The 25,723-nt window shown below is 37.1% G+C and overlaps 2 protein-coding genes across 3 annotated transcripts in view; one reads left to right on the top strand and one right to left on the bottom strand.

The window, feature by feature from the left end:
- Nucleotides 1–25,418, bottom strand: part of Scp2 (Sarcoplasmic calcium-binding protein 2) — a 32,136-nt gene extending 6,718 nt beyond the window's left edge. Inside the window, exons 1-2 of one of the 2 annotated variants that reach the window (XM_012371788.2) lie at nucleotides 25,061–25,202; nucleotides 1,372–1,438 (exon numbers count right to left, since the gene is read on the bottom strand). In XM_012371788.2, the coding sequence (XP_012227211.1) occupies nucleotides 1,372–1,429 (58 nt within the window). In that variant the 5' untranslated portion in view covers nucleotides 1,430–1,438; nucleotides 25,061–25,202. Of the gene's footprint in view, nucleotides 1–1,371; nucleotides 1,439–25,060 lie in introns of both variants that reach the window. The other variant, XM_067353229.1, reaches the window with a different exon arrangement.
- LOC105675015 (serine-rich adhesin for platelets-like) overlaps nucleotides 1–25,723 on the top strand; it is a 125,557-nt gene that overhangs the window by 12,034 nt on the left and 87,800 nt on the right. Inside the window, exon 2 of the mRNA XM_067353212.1 lies at nucleotides 20,931–21,029. The gene's annotated coding sequence lies outside the window, so the exon portion shown is untranslated. The remainder of the gene's footprint in view (nucleotides 1–20,930; nucleotides 21,030–25,723) is intronic.

The following is a 25,723-nucleotide window of genomic DNA, read 5'->3' as shown; positions in this document are numbered from 1 at the left end:
AATTAGAACGCGTACACCTACATCATACATGGCGAAGCCGAGACCCTTTGACCGGACTCGACGGCGTCCATTGTTTATCTTCTCCACAGTTCGTACCATAAATAGGCGTTATATATTACACGAGTCCATCGCTCTTGCCCGGAATGGGCCGACACATAGGTGCCACATGGAGACCGCACAAAATGCTCGCGCGCACAATCCTGATACCGTTTTCATCCTCCCCGAAAAGAACAGCGTGGACGAGCGACCCTCCGGGCGGGCTCCGTATTTCATTCGTGTCGAAACGATACGGCTTGCGCAGCTTTTCGCGAGAAGGGCGCGAGAGGATGAGGGAGGGAGGGGCGGTGAAATAGGGCCGTTAAGAGAGAATCAAGGGAAACCCGGACGGAGAGAATGCGAGCGCGGATGTCGGGGCACCGACAGAAAAGAGGGTGGAGGCGACGCGGGAAGAACGCCATCAGGGAAGAAGCGACACCTCGTTCGTTACGTTAGCGCTCGATGAGGATTTGTTTCGTCGAGATGTACGGAGAAACGGGGACGACGAGAGAGATTTTCGCCCAACGAGCGCCGCGGGGGCGGTAAATGTTATCTCGAAATGTCGGCGAAAACTGCTTGCTCGTTGTCGAGCGCGTTTGGCCAGTAACGTCGGCTAAACTCTACGGCAAAAAAAAATTGCGGCGCTCAAGTACCGCAAGTTGAAGTAAAATTGACGAAAGAACAATACATTTTTCAAGTGATAAGTTAATGCGATATAATTTACCAAGAATAAAATATAATATATTTTTGAAAAGACTTTTGGTCAAATTATCTGAAATTGATTTAGCGATTGCTCAAGTTTAACATAAGTCATCTCTTTGTAGATTATATTCTTTAGATCGAGTTACTTTTGTTCGAAAAATAATTAAGACAGGAATAAATGATTCAAATTGCAATAGTTTTCTATATCGCGGACAGAATGCTTCGAATTGTGTTCGAACTCTTGTAGACTTGATTATTACGCGAAATATAAACAATCGCGAGAAAGGAGTGAGATCTCATCAGCGTGAATGGCGTAAAGTCAGGCTTGAAAAGCTAAAAATATCGCTTCATACTACGGCCGGGACAGCTTTGTTGCCATTATTATTATTATTTACCTTCATTTAATATCCAACTTTTACAACGATCGATGGTTTCTCATTTTTCATTAAAAATATTGCAGACAATTTTATTTAATTTTAATGAAAGAATGAGTATTGATATAATATCGGCGAATTTATAACAATTTTTATTTGTTCGTCGTCATTAATAATAGAATATTACTGTCAATAAAAATTAATATCTGCTGAATATAATGCCGAGAATTTTAACTGTACGTGATAGTATTATACTTACCGAAGAAAGCGTTAAAGACGAAGAGTAATTTTTTCTTGCGGAACTCCGACAGCGGCATCTTTGGACCCTGTGGGGTTAAGAAGAGAGAAAGGGGCGTTAGATGTGTGCGCAGTGTTAATATTCGTTCGCGATCGAGTGGCGATCAGGGTCGATTGTCTCGAGCGACCGACCCTTCTTTTATCTCGAGAGTAAAAAGTAATCGCGGCTCACTTGCATGTGTGAGTGTATATCAGGCCATCTTGTATATACAATCCGGCCCGATATTCGCGAGGTCATTATGAAAACACGGATTGCCTTAATCGGCAATTTCTTAGCGAAAATATTGATCTTATTTCATTGCTCTTCAAAGATTCGATCGATAATGCTATTAATCAACTCCTTTATCCATAGACCACACAGATTTCTCACTTATATATATATCACGTATTTGAATAATTCTGAAATATTTGCAAATGATATAATTAACTTCAAAATTCGACAGAATAATTATTCCAATTGACCCTATAATTAACGTAATGATCAAAATCAGGTAGAATCGAGCACGCGTCTTATAAAAACGTGTGGTAATTTCAGCTGTAATTAATTGCACGAGTCAACTGGCTCGATAAAAAACGAGACGCTTGCGATTGAGATTGCGAGGAACGATTAATAGGTATTAGAGAGCTTTCCCGCACTCTCGTTTCTAACTGAAATGACTGCGGTGTTTCCCAGCGCCGCATCGGTCTTTATATAATAATCTCTCGAGTTCAAGAGAGCCTTTCTTAAGAAGCGATAAGTCGCTCAATATCAACACCTACTGACGCACGTTTCATAATAATAAATTTTTCTTACGACACAACGTCGGGGTAATTCGAGTTATCTAACAGTCGCGAGTACACGAGCGCATCGTGATGTGTAAGCGTCGCATAGCTTCGCTGCAGTTCCTTCTTTTTTTATTTTTGGATCGGTCTATATAAAAGCAGTCGATAATTGTCGATTATGTCGCGATAAACGACCCCGATTTTCTTTTAAAGGAGATGCGTCCCTTCAATGCGTGCCGTCGTAATTTAATCGGAATTTAATAACGTGAATAGCATCGCTAACTCAATTGATACTGAGATATTGATAATTCTGCTAAAACGTTCTGTTTAACGTTTATATAAAATAATAAGGGACCTAGCGAAGACAATGTTGCTTTAATTCAGCGAGATTGACATTAATAATGAGGCCATTTGTCGACGAAATGATATATCTAAAGCTCGAGTGCGTATTTTTCAAATTCATTATGACTTTTCACACGACGAATATGCAATTAAGAAGAATGAGTGGAAAACGATATAAAGTTCGTGCTCAATCGGATAATAAATGTCTCCTTATTCAATTAATGAGATATATTTGACATGAATAACATTTTCCTGTCGTTTATTGCTGCATTCTTGATGCTATATAAATTTTGCATTAGTCGTATAAATAATTTCCAATGTAATCAATATCAAATAATCAAGATAAATGATTAATTACTGTCGCAAATTATATATGACTTTAGTGCTTCGGAATGATTTATTATGTTTTTCTTTTAAATGATTTTGTACGCATGTTTATATGACTTGATCATATAAAATAACCAAATTTGAAATATTGCAATTTGCTTAATGTATTAATTGAAATAATATGTTCGATGTATTTATCGCCGGTTTCGACAAAATTGTATTATATTTTATCTGGATTTCCGCGTAGACGGATACATGCATTCCCAAAAAGCAATTTTATTCAGCTTTCGACGCGGCCGGACGAAATTTGTCTCCCGTTTTTTAAAGTATCTTCTTGAATAATTCAATCCTTAAAATCTCATTTACAGTCACCAACGTCTCTAGTAACGCGTTAATACAAGAAAGTTGCCGGTAAGAACGATTCCAAACAGCTTCGATGCAACGCTGCCACGGTAATTAATGCAAATTAAATTCCTATTAAATTACGTTAAAGTATAGAGGGATTATAACAATCGCTATAAAAAATATGGCAGTGCAATTTTTGTTACAACAAGATCAATTTTAAATTGATAAAAAAGAATTTCTCGAGAAAGAGAAGCGCGATTATGCTGCAACACTCTATATATTATCAAACGATTACAATTGGGATAATAGCATTTGATAATCATCAGGATATTACTGCAGAATGATTAATTTTGCGTTTTGAAATCATCAAGGATATTCGCATCAAGGTCGATTTTGACGTCAGTGGCGCGGAATCGCCGATGTGTGCATTTATCTTGTAATCGGACTCTCGGTTAACGACACTAAAGTGACTGGCTAGCACTGATGCTCCATATATATTGTTCGCGGCTTAATAGTTAATTCTAGTACTTAATTAAATCAACAATTTGGCGGGCGAGTTCCGTATAACAATATGCGTCCGAGTAATAACTGCGCACAACGTGTGTGTGTTCATTATCGGATAATTAAAATTCGATAAGAAATTTACGGAATTCACATGAACACCCAACCTCACTATGCAATTTAATTAAACGCAGTATGAATCAGCCGACGACTTTCTCCGAAATTTCCGTTTTAATTCTGAATTTTGCGTTACTCATCTTCGACTAGTGATTTATTGATCGCCGCGTATCGATGACGCTGCAATAGCCATTATGACTGTCTGTGAATGATATACTACCGTACAAAGATCTAAGCTGACGTTATGGCGCAAAGACTATTGTGTCCTATAAGCATGCGCATGCCGTAGAGTACGAAAGCACTATCACTCTCATTGCAATCTCGTTATCTGCGTCAACACACCAGCATCAACTGTATAGATAACATACAGTAATACGTTATACAATCTAATCAATTACGTTAAAAGTATTGCATATTTTAGTCCATGCAAATAAGATTTATATTTTATATATATTATATAATTTTATCTGCATGGACTAGAATATGTAATACTTTTAACGTAATATATGTATATTTATAAAATATAATCCAAGCAAGTAGGATTAAAGAAATATCGCGCTTTAGATAAAGATGTAATCAAATTAACTTTCAACGACTTTTTAATATATCTCGAAAAAAAAGAATGTGATTAGTTATCAATGCACATATTGAAGTAAAATTTGTCACGCGCCGCTTATTGCCGACAAAAACATTCGAACTTAAAAAATTATATACTAAAACGCAGGACTTTAGTAAGACTTTTATGACTATCATTTTGTCAAGTTTCAAGAGGAAAACATAAAGAAAGTCGTTTAAGTCCTTACAAACTGCGCTTCGTGAAACCTTGGCCACGATGGTCATAGCGATGTATCTGCTATTTGTCTGCTTTCGAAATCGAGGAAAATTATGTTTTTCCGTTCTCAGAATACAGAAAATGTTCGGACTGCACTATTAATCTTTTCAAACAGTATCACATAAATTTTAGCCGTATTTTATAAAAATTTTTTAGGAATATATTACTGACGGACATTTATTCTTTCTAATTTATTTGTTATGTATTATTTAAAATTTTTACATTATTTTTTAAAACATTTTACGACTCGCAAATTTTTTTTATTCAGCAAGTTTATTGTCAGATTCAAATTTAATCTACTAGAATTCTATTCCATTTTTTGTTAAATGAAAAAATTTATAATATTTATTATAAAACATATATACACATATGAAAGAAATTCTTGAATTAATTTCACTGCATTTCTATTTAAAGAACGATATTTTTAACCATATTTTCTTAAAAATTATATATTATATTTATAAATATAAATTATATAAATAATTCACAAAGTACTTTACTCAGCAGATCTGTGCTAACAGAGATCCGAATTCAATCTTTGAGCTTCAATATTTTACCCGCTGCGATTGATATTCCTAACTCGTAAAGATAATCGCAGGAGTAAATTACTTATTCGCATAGTGTTGCATGAAGCGCAATTTTCTCTATTTATGATTCCGTCCTGCTCGTCTTCTTCCATGCTTCTGTTTGAGCTTTATAACGAGGAATCGCGCGCTCCTTTTGAAACTTCTCGCGGAATGTTGACGTTACTCGCTCGGCACTTTCAACCTGATAATATTTCAACGGACCTCACGTCCACGCGGAAAAGTGGTTATGACTTTTTCAGCCATCGTCGTCGTCATTTAAGGCCAGCCCGTGTATGCGTTGCGGTACATAAAATACCGTCGGAAAAGCACGGACTCGTCTCCTTTAAATTATTTCTCACGTTTATTGTGTGCAATCTGTGCGTTGCACAAAGTTACTGAACTAATGAAATAAAACCATTAAGATTCTATACTGTGATAGCATTATCATTAATAAATTACTAACAAAAATTTTTTTAATTATTTAAAAATATGATAAAAATTAAACATTCAAGAATTAATATTTATAAATATTCAAGTAATATTTAAATTTTATCGTAAATTTTGTTCTTTTGTTAATTTTATTCTTTTATGAATAATCGTGCTTAAGCACTTTTCTTTCTCTTTAGTGCAAAATCTGAAGAAAATTAGACAACAATCTTATTCGCATTTCTCAGATTTTTCATTCACTTGAATCTTCTGCTACAAAATGGGATCCATTAAAGTTGTTGTCGCGTTGTTTGCATATTAATAATACAGAATTCGCAAAATTCCGAAGTCCCTTTGTCACTATCGTCGTTTCTCACTTTTCCTGCAGTGCCAGACACACTTTGAAATGCATACCAACCGCATTAATTTCGCTGCAAATAACGTCGCATCCAGCCATTTCCTCTCAACCATGAATCTTTTCGCGAAAAGTACGCAAATATTCGATCTTTCTGATGTCGTCCGGATTACACATCAAATGCGAGATATATACGCTGCGTCAGCGAAAAAAATATTCGCGAAAACCACCCCTCGATTTTATGCCGTGCGGATTTATTTCGCGAATTTCGGGAAGGTAAATTCGCGAGACGAAGCGGAGCTGTAACGGGATATAAAGCCGCTGATGAATTTGCACAGCTAAAATATGGAACCAGGTTTTTTGGAAATAGCTTGTTCGAGGGAGACAACAATCGGCATCATGAACCACATCTCTACAGGACAACATAAAATCCGTATCATCAACATCAATTAAGGATGTGTCGGTTTTTTTTTTCGCGGCACAAACTTTGTTAGATTTCTCACATATTGTCGTTCCGTTGAATGTTTAGTAAAAAGATTCGCATGCTGCAAATTTTGAAAAATTCGTTGTTAATGTCGGAAGGGAGACTGAAGATATATTTACGCAACAATGCGAGGCACAAGTAGTTCTCCATTGAATCGGAGAGTGGCATCGCATAACGAATGGCCTACTTGTACCGCGGGCGGCTTTTAATGTTTAATTAAATCACGCTCTCTGCATCCAGCAACGTATATCATTCTTGTCATTTTCATATCGTGATACCAGATGCGCTTAGAGCTGTTGGTTCAATCCTAAATGCCGCGAATGCGGGATTATCGGAAAAATTCTTACGAACGTGCAATGTTAAAAAAAAAAAATTTTTTTTTTTGCTACATTCACTCTCCATTTGGCAATCATAATTTTCCGCTACGTTAGCGCGATATAATTAGGTTAAACTCAACGAGGGTCAGTAATTTTTAATTTACCGCAGAAAAAAATGCTGGCAGCGGTATCGTGCTGGTTCTCCTAAATTTTACTGTGCAGCCAATAACGATTAATGAAAATTCAATATTTGTTAACGAGAGCTAACGGGAGCTATGCCGCCGGGACTAAATTTGGGCGGATGCATGTACCTTCACGTGAGAACAACTCCCGCATTCGACACGCATCGACGGTATTACGGGCAACGCGCAACGAAACCGAAATGATCCATCAATTATTGACGCTGTTTATATATTGACGAACGCATGAACGAAGAGCATTTTTTCCGTGAGATAAATCGTACCGTTTGTTTCATATTTTAATCGACGCGTTAACAGGTCATATCTGTATGCCGGCGGCCACGATAAATGAGAAAACTTTACGGTGGAATTCGGTCAAAAGCAGCGACCCGTAACATTTTTTTTATGCACGTTAGGCAATAAAAAAAACGAAAACAGAATCCGTTAATCACACCAATTGTACTGGAAATTAGTGGCAATTAGAAGCGAGACAGAAGTTTATGGCGTCATCAAAAGGACTTTTTGAAAACCGATTTAAATCACATACGTCTCTCTTCTAGTATTTTCAATTGGCAAGTTAAAAACGGTGATTTATAATTTATTTGATGTCATTCAGCGTGTTTATTGTTCACGTTTTAACATTTATAAATGCTTCTCCACTCTGAGCGAACAATATTATTGAATTTTATTTATTTCATATTTAAATTACATTAGATGATTGCAAATATTATTCAAGTAATTACGATTATGGGCAATTTCGGTTTCGAATCGGGCAATGTCGCTTAACTAAAATATAGGCTTAAAAAGCAAATATAATCATAGTGTATTAATTTGCAATCAACACTATGATCAGAAAGAGATAAGAATTCGGTTAAATTGCAGTTAAAGTTAATCGATGTTGGAAGAAGCGGCAATTAAAGTTTCGTTTACTTTCCTTGTTCAAATACCGCAAACGATTACTTTGACAATTATCATGCTGTTTGATTAAGACGAATACATAAAACTTAATATTGAAGTTAGTATTTTTCATCCACATTCTCGAACATTAACCAACAGAGAGAATTCTGAGGTGCATAAATTTTCAGGAATGAAAAGCACGTCGTTGCGTTTTGTAAAATGGTAATTTAAAAATTGGGTCGACTCACATCGACACTTTGCGAGCTCTAAATTTTACAAATTCCCGCAATAACGGAAGACCCGGTTTTTAACGAATAAGATGAAATACCAACAGAACTCCTATTCCGAAGCTATCTATTATACTGGTTTAAGGATAGTTAAATACTAGTCGTCGTATTCATTGATCACGAGCCAGAAAGAGTCTTTAGTATGATACTTAATTAAACGAAGGAAAGCGAATGTGCAAATTAAACGTCGCAGCCGACCGCCAAAATAAAACTGACAAGAGTTCTTGCACTTTTTCAATTAATGAAACGCTTAATTAGTTTACGAAAAAAATTGGAGTTCTTAGGAAAAATATTTACTATAAAGAATTTATTTTAATTTATTATTTTTATCTTAGTTTGACGAGGCATAATAATACACGAAGAAAAGAAAATAAGAATAAAAAATGAAATATTATATACGAAGTTGAAAATAAAATTATTCAGTTGGTGTCTGATTGACTATTGTTGATAATTTTAGAAATAAAAAGTAGAAATCAATTAGTTACGCATATTAAAAAATACGTAGGAATTATATAAAATCTGTATCTTTGAAGTTGTCAATGCTGTGCAATATGCATAGTTTGCGTCAGACTACACGTGTCGATGTATCGCAACTCTTGTAAAACAATTCGCAAATAGGAAATACACAACAATCCCGATTAAACATCGCACAAAGGAGAACCCAGTTGTGAAACTTCTCTCTCCGCGTTCCTAACTCCCGCAACTTTAGATTGAAATGTTACTACCATCCAAGATATGAATCAACATCGCGCCACGTTTCATTATTAAATGTGAACATTGTTTCCACGTTCTTTTATTAGACATTCAGATTTTTGTCGGCGCGAGATATGGCATTTATAAAAAATCGTTTTCATCGTATGATGAGAAGATGCAGCGATGCCGCTAGGTGATTTCTAAAACTTCATTTTCACGTAGAAAAATGCCCATTTCCAGGATAGGACAAGTCCCGACTTTTCTCATAAGAGCGATATTTCGGGGCAGATCATCCTGAGATTTCGACGCGCCATATTCCGCCCGTGAGCCCAAGTGGCTCAGCTCCAAAAAAAGCGTTATCGCACGACGCAGGTATATTAACTTTTTGAACGGCATGGAAGCCCTCGGCATCGCCTCGTAATAATGCAAAAATAAGATGCGTTGAAACGTCGCAAGTTTAGGCAGAGAGAACCTACGTAATAACGATGAAGACAGTTACATCCGTGACGGGTGCACGAAGCTCTTACAACGCTTGCTGTTATAACTTCCGACCACTGGGAGCAACAATGCACTGTCGAGCTTAAAGTTTCAGGAACACGCATCACGCAATAACAATGTAGCAACGCGGACGACGTGCAAATAAAAATATCTAACTCGCGCGGGTCAAATTGTCGGAAAAATGGGTTTTTTTTCCATTCACAGAATATAGAAAAGAATTGGCACGAATAAATATACGGACCAAAAAACAGGATCGCAAAGGTCATAGATAAAATGCCCCGCTGCCATAAAGCTTCATAACTTTTTATACAATTTTCCCGAAATAAAATTAAATAGAAAAGTGCCGAGTGAATGTTAAAACTGCAAAATAAAACGCGTTTTACATTACATATACATGGCATCTCATCAAAGTTTGGTGTTTATACTGTGCTTTTAAAAAGGTGGATAGAAAATCTCATAAAGGTACAATTTATGAAAATGTGTTTAGAAGAAGGCAATCAGAAATATGCCACATGCAACGGAAATAGCATTGCAAAATAGGGATGTAAATTCTAATTGCATTCGTGATAGAGAAAGTTATTCTTGGAAGCGGGCACGTTTCTCATTTCGCGGAAAAGAATTAGATCCCATTGAAGACGGTATGGTCTTGTTGCGATGCCAATTGGTCTTAAATGGAGCAGCTGTACGCACCAAGCGCCGGCGAATCATCTTCGAGCCGCACAAACGAAAGCGGAAGTTTCATCTGAATCCGGCCGCATTTATCGGCCCCCAGCCGAGCTCGTGACTCGTTGAATGAAATGCACGTGCACCACGCGCTGTATCTACGTAATTTAGTAAGTAGCCTGGTAAATTACGCATCCGTGCATCGTAGCTGCCTTGATGGTGTCTTTATTACACTACACTATCACAATATACAAAGTGAAAATGGAACGAGATAATGTAATCAATTAGATTTTCCTTGAAGTTTAGGAATTTAACTTCCAAAGGCTGTATATACACTGTAATTTTTGATATTTTTAGCAAAAAATTGACGTATTTAAAAATGATGAGAAGATAAAGGAATAATAATATCACAATATAAAAAAACTATTTATTTAAATGTTACAAACTAATATTTTGTTTAAAATTGAATATCACTTAGAATTATTTTATTGAAATACGTTTTTTTTTATAAATAGTGTATATATGTAATTATTTTTTTTGTATTTATATCTATCTATTTTTGTATTTTTAAACGAGATAATCATCGACCTAGCTAATTCGACACTAACTGAATAATTTTAGTTTAAACTTCTTAAATAATATTTCATCTTCAGTTCTTACTCTTTTTCCTTATCCAATTATCACGCCTCGCCAAACAAAGATGGAAATAAAAGATTGAAGTAAAAGTACTGAATGAAAGTGTATTAAATCTAATGTACTCGGATGTTAAAACTTTTAGCGGGACGGAAACGGAAATTGGTTTCGCGTGCAAAACAAAAAGTCAGTCCACCGACAACATCGAAAATTGTTTTAACTCTAACGTTTACATGCAAATAAATCTTTCCTCAAGTACATAATTGAAATGACGAATATCGAAATGACTGAATTAATTAACCCACTTTAACAATCCGCTCGCAGCAGTCAGAGAGGAGATTGAGGAGACCCGTGCATATTTGATCTGATCACGACTCTATCCAATCTTCGTCCTTAGAGCTCTTAAGGCATCGGGCTAATAAAAAAATTCGTCTCGTTATAACTGCATATACCATATTGAAATCATGACGTCGTAAAATATGTAGGACGTCCTTGCGACGGAAAAAGTACGTATCCGTGCGGCAAATCGCGCGGCGGTAATCGGACCAAGATTTTAAAACGGTGATTTCATTCCCGCGCAGCACAGAGGAAGATTAACTTTGCCTTAAGCTGCTGAAGTGAGATATCGCGTACGAAGTCGAGTGCTAACTGCATCTTATTTAATTATTTCGCTCGATTGCTCCGTCCCGTTTAAGGAAACACTCGATACACTTCCAATCTACTGGCAGTAATGTAACTGCTTGGGAAAGTTTGAGAAAACTGAAGAACACAATCAATTTCAAGTTCCGACGCTCAATCGAAATAATTCCCGCTGCAAAATACAACGATCAGCTTCCCGCGCGATTTGCATGGTCGATCCATTCGCAAATAGAAAGCTGGATCTATTAAAATATAAAAAGCACATGAAATTTGTTGCAACGAGATATTCGTTTATTGCAGTTTGATTTGCGTTTCAATTTTTCTACTTGATTTGTATAAATTTTAATTAAAATCACTTCACGTATTATAGCCGCACAAATGGAGGTCAGTTTGAATTTATTTTCTATATTTTTTATATTTTTTCTACTTTTTTTGCTTTTTTTTTTACCTGTCCTCAATGAGATTTGATGGTGGTTTATTTTGATGTTTAACATTGATGAGGAAACTTTTGAATGCGCGTTCGCGCACACCATGGGTTGGCTTGGTTGCGCGTTTTAAAATGAGCTTTGGACAAAAGAGTCAATAAAAGTGCGCTCTGGCAAACTGCGTATCCTCGATTTAATGTGCCGCCGCATACCTGATTAAACAAACTCGACGGAATAAAGTGCATTCAGCGAGCGGATAACATCCACGGTCGCGTATAATCGACGCCTGCACCGCGACCGATATTAATCCTTCGCAGTTTATTCAGCAGCACGTCGAAAAATATAATTTCCACTTCGATGCAAGTAAAACAACTCGAGGCAATGATGATTACAATTTATGCATGCCTAGCGGTAAAATGCATAAATTAATGATTTCTGTAGAAATACAGTACGTTGTATATCAATTTGTGTTATTCGATATTATACTGAAAATTTCATGAAATTATTTCGACTTGTTTGAACAATTATAAACATCTTCAGACATGTGTTATTATCTTCTTTACATAACGATCTGCGTACACTTGATGCATTGAATGCTTTTGATGATTTCAACTTCCTTATTTTCATTGACGACCAGTGTACTGGGCGATGATCAATATATTGAGCTTTGATGCAAGTTTGATCATCATACTAAGTCGATTAACCGTTTACGTTACTGCGTTATCCATCTACAGTCTCCCAGCGAAGCTGTTTACATTGCCCGCTTATTAACCGGGTAATTATGGCAACCGTATTATGTTGGTCTTTGCGTCGATGAAGCACAATACATTTGCACGACCAAATTCTGTCCCTTAGCAAATTGCATTAAGCCGGCTATGAGGGGCTGCTTCTGATAGAGGTTTAATTAAAGTAACAACTGCGTTTCAACATTGTTTTCATCATTTGCATATTTCCCGCAAATAGGTAATGAACGAATTTTAGCTATCAAGTACATGTTAAACATATGATCTCATAATAAAAAGGTGTGGAAACTAAAATGATGAAATTTAAGAATTGAAATTGAATTCAGTAATTAAAAAGCTTATCGCCAAACCATTTTAAATCATACTTGAAAAAAAAATAGAAATTTATGCAGACTTATGGAAATGTTATATAATCAGCTGATAAGCTTTCAATTTCAATTTTTTTTTAACCACAAATTCAAGACGATGCAGAGATAAGCTCTCCAATTTCTTAACGTCGCCTACGAATTTTCGCAGCGCCCTTGTAAGAATTATCATAAATCCGACGCGGTCGCGCGAGAACCAACTTTCTTCATACTGTCGACGACGGGTCGCGACTCTGGGATTGCTCCCGGGTTGGATATAATCGTGATTTGCCTACGGCACGGAAAAGTCACTTTGGGTGTGCGAAATTAATTACCCGCTCTCGGGCGCGATGCCTAAGTGTGCCGATAACTTTCTCCGCCCGAGCGTCAAATCCCACCGAGGATTTCTAAGCAATTGAAACTGTCGTGGCCGATTGCCGGAGGGGGCTTGTCGACACTCAGGGCGCTCGTACGCGCGGGGCGAGCATTATCGCGCGAAAGACGACGGAGAGAGGCACCATCACCGGCAGGCGAGAGCGGTCTGCGTTCTCTCGTAATGATCGATCGAGGCATCGTCGTCGTCGGCGCGGCCCGCGCGACCATTAAATTAGCCGCCTTCAAAGTCTAACCGCCCTCCTGTCCTTTACACTCTCTTTGAAGCGTGTTCTTCGTTACCGCGCCGCGCGACACTGACATTTTACCGCTGCGGAGCGGCAGCGCCGGCAGGGGAGAGCGGTGAAGATAATGCGAATCCGAGAAGATGAACGCGCATCAGTGAGCAATGAGCGCATGTCAAGAGCGTCTCTAATTGCTACCGCGGTAAATCCAGCTCGGATTTGCGATCGTGCGTATCTGTTGGTCGTATCCGATTAGCGCATCAGTGCTTTAATGCAGGCGCAACCGGCGCGTCTCCGCCGTTAAACGCGCTTCTACGTTTCGGATATAAAGAATCGTCGAAACAACCCGCATGATCCGAATGGACAGTCCGGTGGCACGATTGCTCGATTGGTCTTAATCTAATATTAGACTTAGGCCAGCTCACGCGCGGCTTATTATCAATTCAATGTTCGTGATCGTCTGACACAAGGCTTAAATAGATTGGATTAGACCCGTACGTGATATAACGACTATGAAGTTAATCTCATATTGCATACGTTACTGTAACATCGGCTTAAATGCGGTGCCGTCCAGCTTATAATGAATATAATAGCGATATAATGAAGTCCAGTCGAAGCGGTGGAATTTAATTTTACGACTTCGCTCACTCGCTTCGCAAATATTTTACAAAATAACAAATATATTTGTCGGAAGGTGATAGAAGAATCTTATACATATCTGAATCTAAAACAAATTAGACCTTTGCGGAATGCGAAAATGACCGTTGCATTAGGAGCGACGAGATCGATCGGGATCATTAAAGTTTTCGTGCGCGTAACTTTTCTCCCGTAAAAGTTCCGCCGGTTCTATCAGCGCGTTTTCACTTCCACGACAAATTAAATATAAGCTTCCGACCGCGAAAGGGCTTTTCCACCGATATTGACATTTTCTCTCAACAGCCTTTTCAGCGGCTGTAATATACCGCAAAAATAACAAACTTCCTTTTATATCGCCTAATTGTATTGTATTGTGTTCATGATCAGTGCGCTACGTGCGCGAACGGCAGCATATTCTGTGGATTCGTAGTTATTAGTAATTATGGAACACCGACGGTAAGCGGATCTTCAGATTTAATCAAACCCTCGGAGTTTAGCACGGCTAGAGTTTCATATCCCTGCGCAACGCCCGCTTCGGAAATCGTCAAATTCGCATAATTAGAGAGCCGACCATTTCGCGCGACCATCGATCGGTTAATCGCGATTAATTCTTTGTTGCGAAAAATTCGCTTTGAATTATCGCGCGATTGTCAAAACGAGTGTGATTAAACTTTCCTCACGTGCGCGTAATTACGCAAGTATATCTCGTTCGGTAACGCCGCAAAGGACGTTGTAACTTCATTAGCAACATCATACACGCCGTTTGAAGATGTAATTAAAGGAAGTTTATGCGTGCGATGAGAGACGAATAAAATTTACCTGCGCGATCGCGTCTCACGATATTCGATCAAACTTCATCGTTGGTGGAACAAGTGAGAGGAAATTTATCTTACGATAGTTAGCTAGATCGGCATCATACTCGAGCCAATACTCGCGCGAAACTGGTGTAACTTGTAAGGCGGTCTATTAAAGTAACAATACGTAAGTTAATCGAACTTTATAAATATGTTCAATCACCGTTTCCTTTCATGGGAGCGCGCGCCTTCTGACGAGCAGTCTCGTATTTGCTAACTGAGTCACTGCGAACTAAGCCGTCGCAACATGTACAGGAGTTCGCAAAGTACTGCTTCTTAACAGCCTCTCTCCTGCGCTTAAGACTATTAAGTGCCTTTCGCGATTCTCTTTGCCCCGCTAATTACATAACGCGTATCGACGGAAATTATAGTTCACAGAGATGTCGACCGTTGATGCGCGACGGGACGCGCGTTTGCGGAAATGATCTTAAATAAATAATGACATAATGGTGCGCGCGTGTGTGTGCACGCGCCGCAATACGGAACGCGCATTTAATGAGCCAAACTCACAAATTTATTAATGATCGATTGCGATTCTTGTCACGCTGCCGGGCGTTGCTGCATTCATCCTGAGCTCCGCAATCAAACCGCATCCAGCCATTGATTTCCCATGCTTGAATTCAATCAACCGTGCGTTCTTACTTGCATTTACCTCGTCTCATATGCATACAGCAGATAAAATGACGCAACGGAATACATGCTGTCAATCGATAGATCTATCTTATCGATGTGCGAACAATGCACGAACGAGTTATGAATGGATCCTAAAAGTTAATCAAATTTTTTTTTTAATATTACAAACACAAGGAAGTGATAGAGAAATATAACGACGTGCGAGCATGTCCTTATTTTGCTATGACTTTTTCTTTAAGAATCTTAATTAAAGTTTTAAATTAAAAAATTTTAATTAACAGCGAAATATTTTTTAGCGCACTGTAAGACACATTTCTATAGCAGGATAGCATATTGCGTAGATGACTAAAACAATATCACTCATTTTTTGCACAAATATTCTATACAATTACGTCTCATATGAAGTGCAGAGAACAATTCCGTTTATGAAAAAACACGGTAAATTGCAAATTTGCAGAACTTAATTACGTACAAATGTTATAATAAAATCTTTTTCTTCACTCGGCTCTTTTACATCGCCCTTGTCAAAAGTAAATTTTAATTCCGCAATTACGAGATGCATCAATGTTTGTGACAAGCACACCACTTATTAAATTAACTCCGCGCGCACTGCCTGCCGAAAACGGACAAAATGTTCTTTTGCAACGTTATTACGAAAATTATTTGACAATCAATTATATAAATAACTTTGCAAAGTACAAGCTTAAAGAGCAGACGCTACCGCAGTGTAACGTCAAATGTTTTTTTCTGCGAAGTTACAAAATAACTCGCACCGTGAGAAAAAAGGCGCTTCCTCCGCTTTCCTCCGCACAACGGAATAACGCTCGGCTTGATGCTACGTAATTATAATCAACGATGTAAAAAGAGGTAGTTGAATGTTGCGCGGCGAGCGATACAAAGGAAAGGAAAGTGACGCACATGGCGAATCAAAAGTGTTCGCGATTGTCGTCGCGAAAGACGAATTGTAGAGGTGATCTTTGTAAATGCCTTCTGGTAAATGCGTTTTTAATTTCTTCAGATTTGTCGCTGGCGTGTCTTTTACGCTTCGCAAATTTCAAATAAAACAAAGTCGCCTTTCTTCCTGTTCTTTGAGTCAGAATCGACTCTCGCGTCGTTCCGCGAACTAGATTTTTAATGAAAATTAACAATGAATTATGGAATGAAATAAAAGGAGAAATTACTGTTATGTATTTTCGTCTATATGCGCCGTGAAATCCGAGACGAGCAAATTAAGGACGCCGTAATGATTATTGGTGTTTCCTTAATTTTACAATCGTTTTTGCCATTAAGACAGTAATCGGGTCGCCGATTTCCGCCCATTTCTTTGAGTCAATTTCCAAGATTTTCTCATGACCGACATTTCGGGTCGTACTCAATGCACCGTTTAATAGCACTCGTAGACAGTGCCGAATGCATATTGCAACGAGTGCTTGCAGAATGGTTGCGCGTTAAATTGCTGCGGCAACGCATCCGGTGGTGATATTCCGTGATTTCAGGGGTGATCGCGATAATATTATTTCGCATTTATCGCCGTATCGTACCGAGAGGGAAAGATTGCGCAATGCCGCCGTCGTATCGAATTATATTCTTTTCCACATTCGCATATGGAATGTGAAAGCGCGGTGGAAGACTGCAGCGAAATGTATCCGTATTCGTTTCACGATTTTAATTTTCTTTCGACTCAAAATGTGGCTTTGCGTCGCCGAAATAAATGTGGTTTCCTCGTAACTTGTAATGGCCAGCTGCTGCTTGACCCGCTTCTAAACTGCAGAAAAAAGATTAACCCGGCCCGCGTCCAAAAGACTTACTTTCATTATTATTTAAAATTTTATTTATAAAAAAATGAGAAGTCATGCGTATATTGCGCACGAGAATGTACTCGTCATAGAAATAAAGTGACAATTGTAAAATTGAGTGCGCCGTTAAATTCTCGGTGGTTAAAACGGTAGTCGCAAGTTAAACAAAGACATTAAAGAGAGACGTTATTGAAACGTGTGACAGTGGTAATATTAATCGAACGGTGTGCAGACAGTTGAGCAAGTGCACTTCGAATTACTCTGTCGTTACGAAGGTGTAGTTAACGCTGTAATATCACATTACAGTTTGAGATAATCTCCATTTCAGAATATACTTACTTCCCGACTTCAGTGCTTTCGTGTCCCAGTTTTCGAGAAATTCAGGTTCGTTAATTTTGAGAAAGAAGTGCATGGTTTAGACTGGGTGGGTCTCTTCCTGGATATATTTTAAGAGACAATATGCATATTATTAATATTAAACGTTGCCACAGTAGCCAAAAAATTTTTAATTTTTTTCTAGAAATAGTGAAATTATATACACAATATAACACAATTAATATTGTTTAATCACCTTCTAAAAGAAATAAGGAAATTAATTGAACATATTGAAAAATTTATGTAAATTTTAATAAGAATATTTCATAAGAATAATTTTCACATGAATATCAAATGATGCGGCAGCGACAGTAACTGCTTATTCAATCATATTGCAGATTCACAATGCTTTAAATAAATTTGCATTTCTTTAACAAACTCAATATCGATAAATATTATTGTTATAAATCGTTATCTATCGCGTACAATGTTGCTATTTGTATAAATAATGCCGAGCTTTTTAGTACATTACATAATAAGCTTATCAATTTAATTTTTTATTACCTCTTTACACGACTTATAAGAAAAGTGAATACTTCTGTACACGGCAAATAAGAAAAGTGAATACTTGATGAAGTTAACCCTCTTGCACTTTCGAACATCAACTTTGTGGAAAGTGTGGTCGAGAAACTTGCCGAACTTACTCTGTTATTGTATTTGCGCAAATAATTGGCGTTGCTTCTCTTGATTGGCATGCAAAGTTGGTACATACATTTGAACCGGCGTGTTTACGAACGATTTAATACGTAAGATACACTTGTGATCTATCTGGGATCTTCTGATTACAGACCTATTTTTTATTCCTATTGCGACATATTATTATTAAAAGAATCAATGCGCGCGCGAAATAATGAAATGTTATTGATGTAATAGAAAATCACGCTAATTATGAGACATTGTTCAACATTATTAATTTTGATTTTAATCTTCTTGAATCAGTAAACAATTAGTTTTACTTTTACCATTTTGCTCTTAAAATACAGCGTTCCAAGATGCGTTCGATCGGCAACAAAAACTGCATCAATTAAAACTGCACAAAGTTTCGATTATTAACTGCTCTATAATCGGCCAAATCGTTTAAAGAATTGATTTATGGCCAGTGCCGCCAACATCGTTTAACTTTAACCGTAGTTTAGGTGACTCCTCGTCTCTTTCTGTTTCTACAAAGAGGAGAAGTTCCAGTCGAGCTAAAGTTAAAGTTAAACGACGACGTTGATAATGATGTTTCTGGTTTTATCTCTCCAGTCAATTAAGAAACGCGACAGTCGCCGTCTTTATAAAAAAAATTTGTATTATAAAATCCTTTCTAAATAATCGGGTCTAGAATTCAGAAGTTCTTCGCATAATTTCATATGTCGTGCAGAAAACATTTTTAGCGTATAAATTATGTATGTCTTTTTTTTTTTTAGACAACAATCTGTTATTTCTGTGTTTATACGCGAAGCGTATCTCACTCTTTATGAAAATGTAAATGGGTACATTTCTCGTGTAACACACGGGTAGTAGGTATGCATGTACGCAACTATGGTAAATTGTTACGTTGGCCTGAGTAACAATTTCTGAAGTTACACAGCGCTGCGTTGGTTTGCGACAGCAAACCACCGACGAATTTATAGCTATAAAACTCGTATCGACGTATTCGATACCCTTTTTAGCCGAACAATTTATCAGTGCGAACGTACGCGAAGAAAGTACCACAATGACGAATAACACGCATTTTTTAGGCCAATACTATAGAAATATCTAAAATAACACGTCATTTTACTGTATTGCTCGACGTGACGCAGTAGAAATTGGACGTAATACATAGTAATGCCGAAAGATTTTTGAGAGAAACGTCAGAAACAAAAATTATCGGTCAAGACTTTACACGTCGCGGAAAATGTTGCGCGCTCATAACATCCAAGCAAACCCCCAATTTTCCACGTCGCTAAGTTTCGATACAAAAGTACCTAACAAAAGAATCGCGCGCAATATATTCCGGAAAGTTTACAGCATACACACACATGTTATTCTGCGCAGTATATTGATGAGATTAAAGCTATCGAAAGTTACATTAAAAAGCTCGATTTTATTAATAAGATTTGCGGCCAAATTTTTAGAATTTAATGGAGATGTTCAAACGCACGCGAATAAAGTAAAAATAACTTCAAATTTGTTGAAAAAATCAAAATTATTTTAAATAATTTGAATTATATTAATTTATTATACATATTGTGTCCTTTCCGATCATTCACAGTATACAACCATAATTATTATTATTGTATAAATTACATGGCAAACGACTGGAAAATTATGTTACAAGCTCGATTACACTGGAAAACAAGATAACAGAGCTTGCGCATTATTATATGTTATGTTTTCAATTTATACTATTATTGCAAATCCGGATATACAGTGTCTCGTTAATCTATTTTTAATTTTTCCACGTGATTATTCGCGAATGTAATAATTACTAAAAAAAGAAATATTTTAAACTGAAGTTACTTTGTTTCGAGAGTAACTTTGATTTAAAGTGTTTTCCTGAATAGTTTCAGAGATAACGAGTGGGAAAAGGTTAAAGCGGGACACTCCATATACATTTTGCATTTAATTTCACAAATTTCGTAATATTTTCGCCCAATAATAAGTTACCGTAATCATTCTTTAAATGTTATTGAATTTATGATGGAGCTAATAAGCGGAAGACGAAAAGGAAATTTTATTTGCCCGAGGAAATGTACCAATTTAATCGAGCGATATAATAACGAGGTAGAAGGACATCCAGCATTGTGTAATAAGCGATACTGCAGTTGCATTTATGGATATTCGATAAAACATATCTCTCTTATCTTGGTGATTTTTCAAAGTTCATTGGTTTTCTCTTCGGGCAAATTATTCCCGGGACGACGATGTAACGATAAGAAATAAGGGGGAAAGCTGAGTATATTTTTGGTAAAGGATGAGATTTATCACATTAGATAACGACCCATTATCGGTAAAATAAAACTGATAGCCTCACAAGATGTTATCTTTTAGTCGTTAGACTATCATAATATTTACTTTTGAGACATATACAAAAATTTTCCTTTTTTGCTTATTTCTTTTCCTGATCATTATCAATATTTACAACGTGATAATCCATGTTAATAGACGCCAAGAAAATAAATAAGGGAAAAAAGGTAAAATAAAATTCGCATTAAATTAATTTTTCCCTTAGAAATATTAATTGCATGACATTAAATTTAATTTTCAGGAAAAGAACTCCGAACTGCGAGAAAGAAATTATACGAAGATCCGTGATTACGAACCAAGGAATTATTTCTACGATACTAAAGCGCCGCACGGACCAGTGGTAAGTGTCATAAATTTTGGAGGACGATCACGAACCGTTCTTTTAACGAGAGAAAAAGAAAAATCCGTCGGTTTCAAGAAAAAAGATTGTTTCTCCTCAAAATGTTTCTTTAGTATTCTGTCAAAGACGTGCGCATTTTTCTCTGCGGGAATCGTCGAGTGGTTTGCGTGGTGCTATTAAATATATTAACGTGATTCCCGGTATCATTATCAATTTGCGATAATAACGTTGCAATAAAGGGACGAGTGAAATATCTCGGCGAGAACAATTAAATTAATTTGTCGATGCTGATTGTGTAACGTGATTCGCGAATGAGGCCAAAGAAGGAAAAATTCTATTTATCTTCCACACATAATACCGTTGTACAATACGGCTAGTTAAACCGTCGCCATACTTTTTCTCGTCGTCATCCACCGACAAACGATTTCTCACGAAATCATTATCCCATATTAATCGCATACAAAGGACTGCGGTATTGTATTACAAATCAGATAACATCATGATAATCGAAAGCGCATTGAAAATGCGAAACACAAACACGATGGATAAATATTTTTTTTATTTGCTCGCTTTGCTATGATATATTGGTTATTTTGGAATAAAATGAAATTGTTTGTTGAATCAACAAAAATTAACAATTTCCATAGAATCAATAAAAATCGTTAACTGTTTATGTAATAGCATATAGTTATAGCAGAATAATTTCGAATCACTATAACAGAGCGTCATTCTCAGTGATTCTGTTTTCTAACAGAATTCCCAGTAATTCTGTTTTCTAACAGAATATAATGTTTAATTTGAAATGTATAAGTACTCTGTCTTGCCTATATATGACAGCAGAACTTTCTGTTTAATGACAACGAATGTACTTGTTCCCCCTCTTTCCCTCCTGCGCAAACCTTGCCGCACATTAGAGGTTAATACTACTTACGACATCGCGACGTAATAGACAAAATCGTTTAAAAGCTACCCGCACCGCCAGCGGTGGCAACCAATGAGTGCTCAGCGGAGCGAAAACGAAAATGAATTGCGCAGTAATTTCATTAGCAAATGCGAAATTTCAAAGAACAACGCCGCCCCTATCGCGTTCATCACATTAACTGTGGATAATAGAATTTACGTTCGATGCACGCGGATGATACATCTTTATGGTTATTTAAATTGCCGGCACTAGACATGATGATTTTTACAATGAAGCTTTATACGCCGTATATCATCATATCTGGATACTTCAAACGAACACGTGCGCATAATAAGCGATATTAGATTTCGCGGGCGGGTAAAATATATCTCGATGTATTTTCATAAAAATTTTACGCTATCCGGACGACGACGACACAGTGGTAATATTTAACGACGACGGTAATATTTAATATCAAGTAGCGTGCCGTAACGATCGATTACGCTTGTGTATTTATAATCACGCGTACAGATGTAAAATGACTTTATAATTTATTGTGTTATCTCTCAATGCACTGGTTTATGCGCTATTCCGCAAATTCCGCAAATCGAGGAATTCGTATTTTTCTATTAAATTTGACTCATTAATTAAATATGGAGTTTTGTTTTAAGATAAATTATTATTAAATGTTGATTGGATCGTTTATCAAAGAATCTCTCGCAAGCTTTAGCGCGATAATGCATATGATAATGTGACACTTATATAAGCCGGAATCCCTTTCGCGTTAGAAAATATGAAAACGTCATAACATCTCGTGAAAATTTTATAATAGTCAGACGAGATCTCGTCGGAGCATTATAACTTTTATCGCGCGAAGATGAAAAACCGCACTTGTAAGACACTGCAAGATCGATCGTAATCTTAATATTATATCCATCTTTATTCTCGCCGTTACGTTTTTTTTACTGCCGCTTTCCAACGCTACCGCTTATTTCAAATATCAGCATATAGCTCTGATTTACAAATAAATAAATGTCGAAGCTTTTATTGCTAGCCATTGAAATGGGCATGTCATGGAGACTTATTAATGGCCCCATTAATTTGTGCAATTAATAATCGCGCTCAAGCCCGCAAATTTCAATGCCGCACGCATCGCCGCTCGCCTCGTCTATAGTTAGCGATGTATAAAATATCACAGCGCCCTATCGATAATCAAATAGTGATTTTGCGGCGGTGAACGCGCACGTGCGTAGTAATCACGCTCATAAAAAAATGAATGTCTTCTCCTACCGGCACACATTATTATAGAGAGTGCCATATATCAGGTAGCATGGAACGCGAGGGAAACCGAAGATAATATAACGATTTACTCTGCGAACTGACCTAAGATATCGCGACCGAAGAAAATAGACGCTTCAGCACAAATGTGAGAAAACGTATACCCTTTCTTTCATGGATTATTTAAAAAAAGACCGATCATAAATAAATTTTTCGGACCATTTTTGATGATTTAATAGTTTCTGTGCTGCCGTAATTTAAGCGGTAATTATTTTGTTTTATAATGATACAACTTCGAACGATTGAAAGACACAAGAATTTTTATCTCTTTTCCTTTGTACGTGTTTATTTTTCCGCTTCTACAACGTTATTGTGCAACGCAAATGGTGGTAAAAATTAAGAGGCGATGTACACAAAATAAATTCACGGAAACCACGCATTGGCGTAATTGAGGCTTCAAATAACACTGCGTCTTTGTGCTCTGTCTCTCTTTCTCTCTCTCACACTCTCTCTCTCTCTCTCTATTCATCTTCCTCTCTCTATCTCTATCTCTCTCTCTCTCTTACTCGAAACTAGTCACTCCGGCTAGTCGTCACACAAAGGTATCAAACTTCGTCGAAGTATTTGGATTCTCGTCACTTGATCCGCATAGAAAGGCAAAGCGTTACGTAAAATCAAATGTCGAACGTAATCTGTGGTCGTTACACGCTTTTATGCTTTAAACGATTCTCTGTCTTGTATAACTTCCTGTGCAATTTCAATTTCGTTTGATTTTTTTTAGGTCGCACGCATGCGACAATTTAATCGCGGCACCGAAATGTTACAAATGCGTACAATCATTATTTCGCTTTCACTGACAGAATTGAAATTGTATATGATTTTGCGTAAAGTGGAAAACAAACTTTTAACTTTTCAATCACTAATGAATATTTTCTTTGAAAATTTTGCTTTTGCTTGCTCCAATGAGACTATATTTAATAAATTAATTTTTAAAAAAGCTACCGTGAAAAGCTAGTGAGAATTTGTACGCGGGAACGCGCGGTAAGAAATTATACATCATATGTGACATACTATTCGTAAAAGAGTCAATGCAAATATAATGCAGATATTGCACACGCGATATCGTTATATCAATTCGAAATATCAGAAAAAAAATTTAACAGGATTATTAGCCGTAAAATTTTTAATTAATTCATAGTCTATTGTTTTAAGTAACGTAAACCACGTGAATTTAATATCAATCTAATATCAACCTAACATAATTCTGTATTAAACTGTAACCGCATTCCATTGAATTCAATGATCACAACGCAGTGACGCAAATCTGCTTAGTCCAATCGAACAAATTCAACGCATTCTCGTTTACATTAACGGCTAATTAACAACGATTGCACTGAACTCCGATGCACCTGAATTCGCACTCGATCTACATTAACACCTCGGCTGTCAACGTTACGGTGGACACGCCGCGTCACGCGTTTAACTGCAACGTCGTTACAGTTGACAAGTAATTATTCCTTGCGACAAATTTAATCGTTTAACCGTTTAAATACGACGCAAAACAAAAATTTTTAATTTATTTATCCTGTTTAAATCAATAAATAATACAGTTTATACATTAAAATAAACTTTTGCACCAAATATTGAAAAAAATTGCATCTTTATCCATTGCCAACGTAGAACGCGGATGACGAATTTTCTCCGTTGACAGGATAGTATGATCCATGATCAAAGTAAAGTATTTTCACTTGAAGTTTCAATGAAGCACTTAACATTTTCGCGAAGTTTTACACGGGAATGAAGTAAAGATATGCGGGATAAAAAGAAAAAAAAGTGCGAAACTACGACTCACCTGCGAGCTGTGCGCTGCCGCGTAAAAGAAGAGTCCAACTTGTCAAAAAGTTCCAGCGGGGACGCGGGGAAACGACACACGAGTGCAACCGATCTGGTACAGTTACAAACGCAGTGCGGGGGAAAATGCGACAGAGTTGGCGTGCGTATCGGGACCGATTGTGCGATCTGGTATGACGGACAGATGAAGCACAAAGTGCGCACCGCGAGCCCGAGCTTCTCCGCTTTATACCCTCGAACTTGCACCTGTGCTTGCGCAGACCGGCCCCTTGAGCTACGTCCGCGCTCATTTCCTTCGTCAGCCGGACTCGCAGAGCCCAGCTCCACGTGCGCCAATGATGCATCCATCTACCTGTCCGTACTGATTGCGCAGCATTTGTGAAATAATTGAAGACGCGTGTGTACATTAACGACGTATTTTAATCCTCGTCCCGGCGATGTAAATTTTTGCCGGAGTTTTCGTAAAATCGGATTTAAAAGTAACGAAGTTTTTTTGCTATTTCGAATTCTGTACCGCTTTAAATCAATAATAGTGTATTGCGATAATAAGTAGAGCAACTGACACGATACTACAGGATAGATTTTGAAAAATACCTATTTCAGGTTTTAATTAAAACGCGTTAAGTTGTACACTCACAATAGGGATTTTAATTAACAGTGCCGT

Source organism: Linepithema humile, chromosome 4 (genome assembly GCF_040581485.1).
Source record: "Linepithema humile isolate Giens D197 chromosome 4, Lhum_UNIL_v1.0, whole genome shotgun sequence".
Classification (NCBI taxonomy): Eukaryota; Metazoa; Arthropoda; class Insecta; order Hymenoptera; family Formicidae; genus Linepithema; species Linepithema humile.
Note: the sequence above shows the minus strand (reverse complement) of the source record. Positions and strands in the feature narration are given on the sequence as shown.